Below are 10,368 nucleotides of genomic sequence, written 5' to 3'. Positions count from 1 at the left end.
ATGGAAAGCCAGAGGAATGTCTCCGAATTCATTCTTTTGGGACTTTCGTATGACCATTACACACAAGTATTTTGCTTTGTGCTCTTCTTATTCTGTTATGCTGCTCTCTTGGTAGGAAACCTTGCGGTCCTCATTTCCATTCGATGCAGCCGTCTTGTTCACCAACCAATGTACTACTTCCTCAGCCACTTATCCTGTATGGACATCTGCTACACCTCTAGCATTACACCCAAATTCATTGCTGACCTCCTAGTGGAGAGAAAAGCCATCTCCTATGGCAACTGTCTGTTACAGGTCTTCACCATGCACTTCTTCGGGATGATCGAAGTCTTAATCCTCACGGTCATGGCCTTTGATCGCTACGCTGCCATCTGCAAACCTCTCCACTACATGCTTGTCATGAACAGAGCAAGGTGCAATCTCCTAGTTTTGGCTGCTTGGACTGGTGGGGCCGTCCACTCCTTTCCTCAATTTTTTCTGGTAATCAGGTTGCCCTTCTGTGGTCCTAACGAGATTGATCACTATTTTTGTGATATTTTTCCTTTGCTAAAAGTTGCCTGTACTGATACCTCTGTTACTGGTGTCCTTTTGGTTGCCAATTCAGGAATAGTTACCTTAGTGACATTTGTGGTCTTATTTTTTTCTTACGTTATTATATTATTCACTTTAAGAAATCACTCAGCTGAAGGAAGACGCAAAGCCCTCTCTACCTGTGGGTCTCATATCACTGTGATCGTTTTATTTTTTGGGCCTTCAATCTTTGCCTACCTTCGACCTCCCACCACTTTCCCTGAGGATAAAGTATTTGCTCTATTTTACACCATCATCGCTCCGATGTTCAATCCCTTGATCTACACTCTGCGAAACTCAGAGATGAAAAACACCATGAGGAAAGTTTGGTGTCAAACATCAGAGATCAATATCTTTTGAACAAAACACAGGGACAGCTAGATGTGGATAGGGGAGAGAGGAAACCAGCTCATAGAGTAATTTTTCCATTGGTGTCATTTTATGAGTGACAGAATTAGTACTTGGAGTTTAATAGTGACTACAAAGAAATATTAATTAAACCATAAAAAAGCTTAAAATTTAGTTCATTTTTCAGGCTTTGAGGTGATGTGAACAGGTTGACATGCACAAAATCAGTTGTGGGCGTAGTTAAGACAATGCTACATGAGCTGATTATTGTGATGTGAAAAAGAAAATTGTAGTAATATTGCATTAGAAAATTCAGGTTTGGTGATTAGGTCACATGATGAGACATTCTGTATGGCAATGGGACAGTTAAATTCCATAGTTTTAAGACCAAGTATTGGTTTATGATAGAATTTTCACCTAAATGAACTCAAGAGGTATTTCAAAATTAATTACATAGCAAGAAGTATACACAATAAAATCTGATTTAAAGTGATTTTGTGGTTTTAAGTCTCTGGGCTTCACATTGGAAATAAAAATAAACTAGTAAAGGGGCACCTGGGTGATGCAGTCGGTTGGGTGTCTGACTCTTGACCTCAGCTCTGGCTGAGGTCTTGCCATTTGTGGGCTTGGGCCCCATGTTGAGCTCTGTGCTAGTGGTGCAGAAACTTATGAATAGTCTGTCTCTCTTTCTCTCTGTTTCCCTTCCAACACCCCACCTCTGTGCCTACTCTCTCTCTTTCTCTCTCTCAAAATAAATAAGTAAACTTAAAATTTTTTAAATGATAAAAAAAATGAGCTAGTAAAGACAGAGTGAAATCAACTACTCAAGATATTAAAAAGACACTCACTGCTCTTCTACATATGGGTCCATTAAAAAAATCCATAAAGGAACGGAAACATAAAATGTGAGAAATCAGTAGGAAGAAATGAGTTCAAACAAACAAAGTTCAATCAAAATACCCTGTGATACACAATGATGGAAATGAGTGGAAATGACAAATCATCTTTGCAACTAAACTTGAAGAGGAGACCATGAGAAATATTCTCTAGAGGAACCTGAAACCAATTTGATGAAATGTGTTTATTTGTATCTCTAATAAGATGCAAAAATAAATGCTTTCTTTGAAATATAGGGGCTCCTGGGTGTCTCAGTCGGTTAAGCGTCCGACCTCAGTTCAGGTCATGATCTCATGGTTCGTGGGTTCGAGCCCTGTGTCGGGCTCTGTGCTGACAGCCAGCTGAGAGCCTGGAGCCTGTTTCAGATTCTGTGTCTCCCTCTCTCTCTGACCCTCCCCTGCTCACGCTGTCTCTCTCTCTCTCTCAGAAATAAATAAAACATTAAAATTTTTTTAAAAAGAAAACAGGAAATATAAAGATGTAGAGATTGTGTAACCAAATTATATGAATAGAATGATAATGAAAATACATGAAGACTTTTAGTCCAGGTAAATGTGATACTACAATTCCAATGATTATGAAGGCCTTGTAACAGGATAGAAGAGTAGAAAAGTTTATGAGGAAGATATAATTCAATAGAGTTTTTATGGCAGAGAGGAATTGGACAGATAATCAGTTTGTCAAGTTACTAATAAAACAAAAATATTGCCAGAATTGAGTTCAAGATTTACCCTTTAATGTTTTGTTTTTAACCCAATCTACTCAACTTGCCTTTCTAGGGTCCTAATCAGATAGATCACTACATTTGTGATGTGAAGCCCCTTTAGAAACAGGTGTGCAAAGGTATTTGTGTTGTTAGTGTCATCATGATCGCTAATTCAGGGACCTTGGTGGCCTTTTTTGTTGTCCTGGTATTTGGCTTCTTAGGTACTCATGTGGTTTAATCTTAGGACCCACTCCTCTGCAGGGTAATGCAAGGCTCCACCTGCAGCTTTCATATAATGGTGGTAGTTTTATTCTTCATCCCCTGTATCTATATTTATGTTCTACCTGCGGTGAGTGAGAAAGAAGATAAGGAAATCTTTCTGTTTTACACAGTTATTGCCTCCATGCTGAGTCCTCACATCCCTGCCCTGAGAAACCTGGAGATGAAAATCACCATGTGGAAGGCATGGTCTAATATGGTCCATTCACAATTCATGTCCATGAGTAATACTCATTGTACTTTTGATCCTGTGTACTAAAGGCATTTATCATTTGAGATGTAGAAAGTATATAAGCTTTGTTTGGACACAGGCTAAATTACCTGTATCTGATGTCAGATGAGTCAAAGAAGCAAGTTACTATGAATCAGGTTACAATCTGCACCTAAAAGATCCAATTAGTTCCCCATGTGGCCACTTGCATGTGAGGGAGGAAGCTCGAAGTGTCCTGAAGCATATCTCTGATCCCATCGCTCCCTTCTCCAAAAGCTTGTAAGGAATCCTATTTTCCTTGGAATAAAATCCAACCTTCTTGCCTGTTTATCAGAAATCTTCCATAGATGATCTGAGTCTAATTTGCCAATCTCTTGAAATCACTTCTTTGGCAGAAAGTGTGGTGTTACAATGATAGACTTTAGGGTCAGAGAGAGCTGGGTGATTAATGACAGTTAGTTTTTATCTCTGGGTCTTGACAATTTGCTTTAATTATATTAGTCTTTCTTTTAAAAAGTTATTGTATTTCATAAAGGTGTAATATTACTTTGGCTAACACACGGGAGTTTTTAGCATGGCACATAGCTTACCAGAACCACATGTTAGTTATTTTTCTCTTGTTTACTTTTCTCTCTGTGTGTCTCTATGTTCAAAGGCTTTCATCCAACTACACTGGATCCACCTCGATTCTCCAAACATACTCTAGAATCTAACAGCTCTATGGCTTTAGTTTACTTATTCATCTGCTTAGGATTCCCCACCCCCATGCTCGAGAGTATACATCTTACATATAATTCACACTTATGATGTGATGTTTTTCAGGAGGACTGTATGTATGAATGTAATATGAATGTTATATGAAATGTAAAGGTAAAAGAGATATGGATTAAAACATAGAAGATCTTTGTGACCTTGAACTTGGAGACAAACTTTTCTAACTGTGTGGAGCGAAAGTGTCCATAAAAAAAAGATGATTTGCACTTCACCAAAATTAAGACTATGCAGGAGAACTAGTATAAAGAGAGATGAATTAAATAATTGAAGATGTGAATGCAGCTAGTAGCTGTCTCAGAGAGTGTGTAGAGGGCAAGGTTAGAGATATTACCAACTATCTTCTGCTGTAGACTGGTAAACGTTAGCTCTTGAGTATGGCTTGATCAACACTGGGCGTAATGTTGAAGTAGACCAGCCATAAATCACTGGGTTCTAATGTCCTTTATGCCGAAGTTCTAGGATCTCATTTACTCAGGGTTCTTAAACTTTTAAAGCCTGTATACAAGCACTAACCTTAGAATAAGGTTCTTGCTTCAGATTTTACTTGCTATATGAGCTAGTTATTTAACCTCTAAAAACTTCTGTGTCTTTATCTACCAGTAAAGCTAATAATATTTGTGTCCAAATATGCTATTATAAGCATTGAATAATATGCTGAACTTTATCCGCTCAATAATCTCTCAGTATATTTTTGTTATTATTTGGCTAAATTGTTTGATTTAAAACAGATGAAACATCATAAAATTTGATGTTCTGGCATTTTTTGCTTGAGAAAACTTTACATACATGGTAGAGAGAGACTGTCTGGCTTCAGGGCATGTGGATATGACTGAGTCTGCACAACATGTGAAGAGTCAGTGAGCAGAGAAAGAACAGGATGTTAAACACAATAAAAGTTTGTTCTTTGCTCCCTTCTTCTGATTTTTCCGTATCATTTTTGCTTTTCCTCTTTGTCAAGTTATGAGGAAGAGATGTTTACTCTTTTCTTCCCTTTTGTCTTTCATTTTTCAACGTGGATTTCATCAATGGTAACCTCATACCAAGAATGATATCACAAGTCATTGATTTTATTTATCTTTCTACTCTGCACATGAAGGATATTGATAGTTCTCCCCATAGGACTGTAAGTGGCCATCTTTGGTTTTACTTGTCCTACCTCATCTCAGATTTTCCTGAAAGCTAATCTGACCCTCTTACAGGCTACAATTTCCCTATCTTCTTCAGATGCTGGGAGACCACAGGGCAGTCAGAGTTTCATGAATTGCTCTGACTATAGCCCTTTGGGGTCCGCAGGGGAAAGGGCCATTTTTTCCCAAATAAGTTAATATGGAAACTTTATACCCAAGACCACCAAGCACATTATATGGATGGTGGCTTTGCAACACTTGAGCCAAGATCTGTCTAGAAATGCCTTTGGGAATATAATTACATAGAGCTTTCAAAGACCTATTAATTCTTGCCACGTCAGTTTATATTCTCTTCCTCTGAACCAAATTGTCCTCAGGCATAGACATAAAATAAATGGATGTTTCCTTAGACCTAAATACCTGTGTTAACAATTGCAGGAATATAAAATACATTTTGCTTTTTTTTTTTTTTTCTTCTGAGCTATTATTAAGAAGTTAAATCAGCATTCAAAATTCTTTAGCCTGCTTTCCTGGGGGCTGAATATTCACTTCATCACTGAGTCTTAAAGAATATTTCAAGTCCACTTCCCTTGTAAGCTGTAGAAGGCTTAAGGCATGTTGAAATTTTCAAAATATTTGCAGAGAATTAATCTGAATGTATTTGAATTATGGGTATGTAAATTCTCTGCAATTTATTCCAGATCTTGGTGCTAGAGACAGACTGGCAGCGTGAGTATTTGAGGATGGAATGATTCCTGATGTGTGCCTAAACTAACCTTACAGCCACTCAGATCTCATGGTTAGTGAATTACCCTTGTCATCTTGGTTTGCAAACAGTCCAACAACACACAAGCTAGGCTAATTGTGTGTGTGTGTGTGTGTGTGTGTGTGTGTGTGTATTTAAGGTTTTGTTTGTTTGTTTTGTTTTTTTGAGAAAGAGGGAGTGCAAGCCTGGGAGAGGCAGAAAGAGAGAGAGAATCGCAAGCTGATAGCACCGGACCCTGTGTGAGGCTTGAACTCATGACACTATGAGTTTATGACCTGAACAGAAATCAAGAGTCCAACATTTAACTGACTGACCCACCCAGGAACCCTAATTGTGTGTTCCTTATATTTATTTTACATAATTTCATTTTAAAGGCTAAAACTTCTTTTGCATCATAGGATAACTAGTTACTATAAAAATGCATCAGCATACTTTAGTTTTAATTGTGTATTACCTACAAGCAAAAATCCTTTTTTGGGAAACAGGAGTAGAGCTAGATAAAGCATTTTCAAGTGGGCAGTTAATTTCATTGTGTCTCCAACTTGTGCTTAACGGTATCCTCTATATTACTAGTAAGAAACAGACCAGCTTATGCTTGAATATGTACAATAACAAGTAATTTTCTTATATTTCAAAACTTCTGTCATCCTAAAATAGACGAGTTTTATCTGAGTCAACTAAGGTAAGTTTATCTACATTCTGTTACACTAAGAGAAAACTTGAATGCATGGTGGAAACTTGAATTTACCTATAAGAGCTTCTCTTCCTTTATGGACAGCATGACCCAAAAAGTACACATAATTTGGATTCAATAATACCAAAAAATAAAGTAATTGTCTGAGTACATTTTTAAAAAGAAACAAGCTAAGATAATCAATTGATTATGATGTTAACAGATTGTTAACAGTAACAATTTGTTGAAATTGGCATTTATGTGATATACTTGTTAAATCCACGTTATGTATCTTCCTTTTTATTTCCTCTATTTTCCCACTGGTTGACTGTGTGTGCATGATGATCTGTGGTTCTAAACTAATCACTCAGAGAGGAAAGACAGTGAAAGAAATATGTTTCGAACCACACACGTCATGGGCTGTTTCATATTACCTCATGTATTCCTCATCAAAATTCTGAATTTTGTAATGATACATCAGTTGTAAAATGAGTATGATGATGCCTAAAGAGATTAAACAATTCACTCAAGGATTGCACTGGTCCGTTTGAGATTCCTCAACATTTCTACCTCTTTCTATGTTGTTACTGTTTCAGCCTTTTTTTCAGTGGTTGGCTGAAGCCCTTTATTTACCCATTGTGATTTCAGTTTTCCCACAGGAGGGTTCCTTAGTATCACTATATTGTTTTATGACAGTAATTCTTCTCAACTGATTTTTCCCTTCTTCCCTTTCACCCCTGCTAACAACATTAATCATACACCATGAGCCATGAGCTATTGTAGCTTGAATTCCAATGATGATCTAGAAAACAAGCAGGGATCTTTTCTTTAAGTTTATTTATTTATTTTTGAGAGAGAGAGAGAGAGATGGAGACCGTGCACACAAGTAGGGTAGGGACATAAAGGAGTAGGGATATATATATATATATATATAGAGAGAGAGAGAGAGAGAGAGAGAGAATCTGAAGCCAGCTCCAGGCTCTGAACTATCAGCACAGAACCTGACGTGGGGCTCAAACTCACAAACCATGAGTTCATGACCTGAGCTGAAGTCAGATGCTCAACTGACTGAGCCATACAGGCATCCCAGAAAACAAGAGAAATCTTGATGAGGAATTTGCATTTTTGTAAGACTGAAGGCAAAGAATTTCAAATGTTTTAGAAACAGAGAATTTTAGAATACATATCTATCTTAAATATTCCCTATCTCTTTACTTACAGAAATACTCAAAAAGACAGACAGGGTGTATGTTAATCTATCATCTTGCATATTTTTTTCTACTCAGATGAGGAATCTAAACAGTCTTTTCACTGCTGCCTTTTATGGCATCTCTCAGCTCTCTCCCTTGAAATATAGTCCCAGATTGAAGGAGAAACAGGATTTCTGTCTTTTAACATTTATAGTGTAGTACTTTTCAGACCTGAGAAATTAAGTTCTCTTCATATATGTCTCTTCTATCTAGAATCAGAGATTTCAATTGGTCAGGTAATTTCCACATGTATATTGTTCACAGTCTACTTAAATAATGGTTGCCTGTAAATCAACTTGTTTTACGTCAATAAGTGTCTCTGAAAACTAACATTGTTTCTACCTCTTAAACAAAGTGTAGTATCAGTAGCAACAAGTAGAAGGTGGGTCAATGCCCCTCACACTCCTAAAACTTTTCAGTACTCCTTAGTTACTGCTAAATGCCGGGCCCTCTGTGACATAATTATTTTACTTTGTTAAAGTGAGCCTTGTAGTGATTCTGAAATCAAAGTAGGAACAAATTGAAAATTTCTAGTTTTATGAGTGTATAATTTTGAGTAGCAATTTAAAATAGAATGGATGTCTTAGAGTATGGGCCGTTAAAAATTGCCGTAGCTGTCAACTGTTTGCCATCTAAAACCTTCTCGAAGACTATAAATAACATAGATATTAAATTTGTGAGTCACTAAAGATGATGGTTTCTCATTTTTAATGTTTATTTATTTATGAGAGAGAAAAAGAGCATGAGCAGGGGAGGGGTAGAGAGAGAGAAACACAGAATCTGAAGCAGGCTTCTGGCTCTGAGCTATCAGGACAGAGCCCGATGCAGGGCTCTAACTCATGAGCTGTGAGACATTGACCAGAGCTGAAGTTGGATGCCTAATCGATGGAGCCACCTAGGCATCCTATAGGAGAGAGAATCTTTAGCAGGACCCCGATGTGGGTGGGACTTGATGCCATGACCCTGGGATCATGAGATCATGACCTTAGTCAAAATCAAGAGTTGGGTGCTCAACCCACTGAACCATGCAGATGCCCTGACAGTATATATTTTTAACATTTAACTCATAAAATATAAATATGATAAATGAATGGGTTTCCTGAATACTTTTCAAAATTCCAGTCTTTAATCGATATCTTTCTTTTGTTGTATAACTTTCAACCACTCTTTTTCTTTTTTTTAATGTCAGAGCAATTCCATTTGTTTACCATGACCCATTGATAACGTTTGATCACAAAGCAATGTATCCTATGCTCTACACAAATTTTTTTTTTTTTGCTCTACACAAATTAAAGTCCAGGAATTACAAACTGGATGTTCAAACAAATGTGAATTTCTTTGGGATTCATTTCCAGAAAATTAAGGGCATGTACTCAGATAATTGTAAAAGAAGGAAAGTTGATTTTATCAGTAAGTTACAAGAATTGAGAAATATGAGAATCTTTTTTCTTGTTTTAGGTCAATTAGACTAAATAAGATAATTAGCAGTTCTTTATCTACATAATTAATGGTAATTAATACACAATTATTGGTAATAAAATGCTTTATGTTCTAAATATTTTAGACACTTTCTAGTAATATTGAGTAAAGCATAGAATTATTCTCATTATTGTCATTATAAATTATTTCATTTTAGGTTTATAAAAGACAACATTAGAAAGGTATCCTAATTCAATATATCAAGAATCATTGTTATTAACTCTATTATGTCAATATATATTTTAATAAATCTTGTATTATTTTGTTCATACAGTTAAGTCTCACCTCCAGTGATGTTTTCTTTCTTTCAGAAATCTAAGTCCTTTTGAAAGCATACACCAAACTCAAATATATGAAAAGCCAGAGAAACATCTCAGAATTCATACTTCTGGGACTTTCATATGACCAGAACATACAAGTATTTTGCTTTGTCTTTTTCTTATTCTGTTATGTGGCCTTGTTGGCAGGAAACCTTCTGATCCTCATCTCCATTCAGTGCAGCCCCCTTTTCCACCAACCGATGTACTATTTCCTCATCCACCTATCCTTAATAGACATCTGCTATACGTCTACAGTTACGCCCAAGTTAATTGCTGACCTGCTGGTGGAAAGAAAAACCATCTCCTATAGTAACTGCATGTTACAGGTCTTTACAATGCACTTCTTTGGAGGCACTGAGATCTTCATTCTTACCGCTATGGCCTTTGATCGCTACGCTGCAATCTGCAAACCTCTCCACTATGTGAGTATCATGAACAGGACAAGATGCAATCTCTTAATCTTAGCTGCTTGGGCTGGTGGGGCCCTCCATGCCTTTCCTCTCTTTTCCACCGCAATTAGTTTGCCCTTCTGTGGTCCTAATGAGGTTGATCACTACTTTTGTGACATCTTCCCTTTGCTAAAAGTTGCCTGTACTGACACTTACATCACCGGTATCCTGGTGATTGCCTTTTCAGGTATGGTTGCCTTAGTTACCTTCATTGTCTTATTTGTTTCTTATGGGATTATATTATTCACTTTAAGAAATCTCTCAGCTGAAGGAAGACGCAAAGCCCTCTCTACCTGTTGGTCTCATATCACTGTGGTCATCTTATTTTTTGGACCGGTAATCTTTATCTACCTTAGACCACCTACTACTTTTCCTGAGGACAAAATATTTGCTCTATTTTACACCATCATTGCTCCTATGTTCAATCCCTTAATCTACACTCTGAGAAACTCAGAGATGAAAAGCATGATGAGGAAAGTTTGGTGTCAAGCATTGTTTTCAAAGGAAACACACAACTAA

The 10,368-nt window shown here is 37.0% G+C and overlaps 2 protein-coding genes across 2 annotated transcripts; both read left to right on the top strand.

Annotated features, from left to right (window-relative positions):
* On the top strand, positions 1 to 930 carry LOC120227130 (olfactory receptor 4P4-like). The gene has a single exon (XM_039225293.1). It carries the CDS (start codon positions 1 to 3, stop codon positions 928 to 930), a length of 930 nt encoding a protein of 309 aa, XP_039081224.1.
* An 8,502-nt stretch (positions 931 to 9,432) lies between these two features.
* Positions 9,433 to 10,368, top strand: LOC120227138 (olfactory receptor 4P4-like). The gene has a single exon (XM_039225301.1). It carries the CDS (start codon positions 9,433 to 9,435, stop codon positions 10,366 to 10,368), a length of 936 nt encoding a protein of 311 aa, XP_039081232.1.

The sequence above is a fragment of the Hyaena hyaena genome, unplaced genomic scaffold, assembly GCF_003009895.1.
Source record: "Hyaena hyaena isolate Hyena2069 unplaced genomic scaffold, ASM300989v1 scaffold_2018, whole genome shotgun sequence".
Taxonomy (NCBI): Eukaryota; Metazoa; Chordata; class Mammalia; order Carnivora; family Hyaenidae; genus Hyaena; species Hyaena hyaena.
The sequence above is the reverse complement of the archived record's forward strand: the minus strand, read 5'-3'. Positions and strand labels throughout refer to the sequence as shown.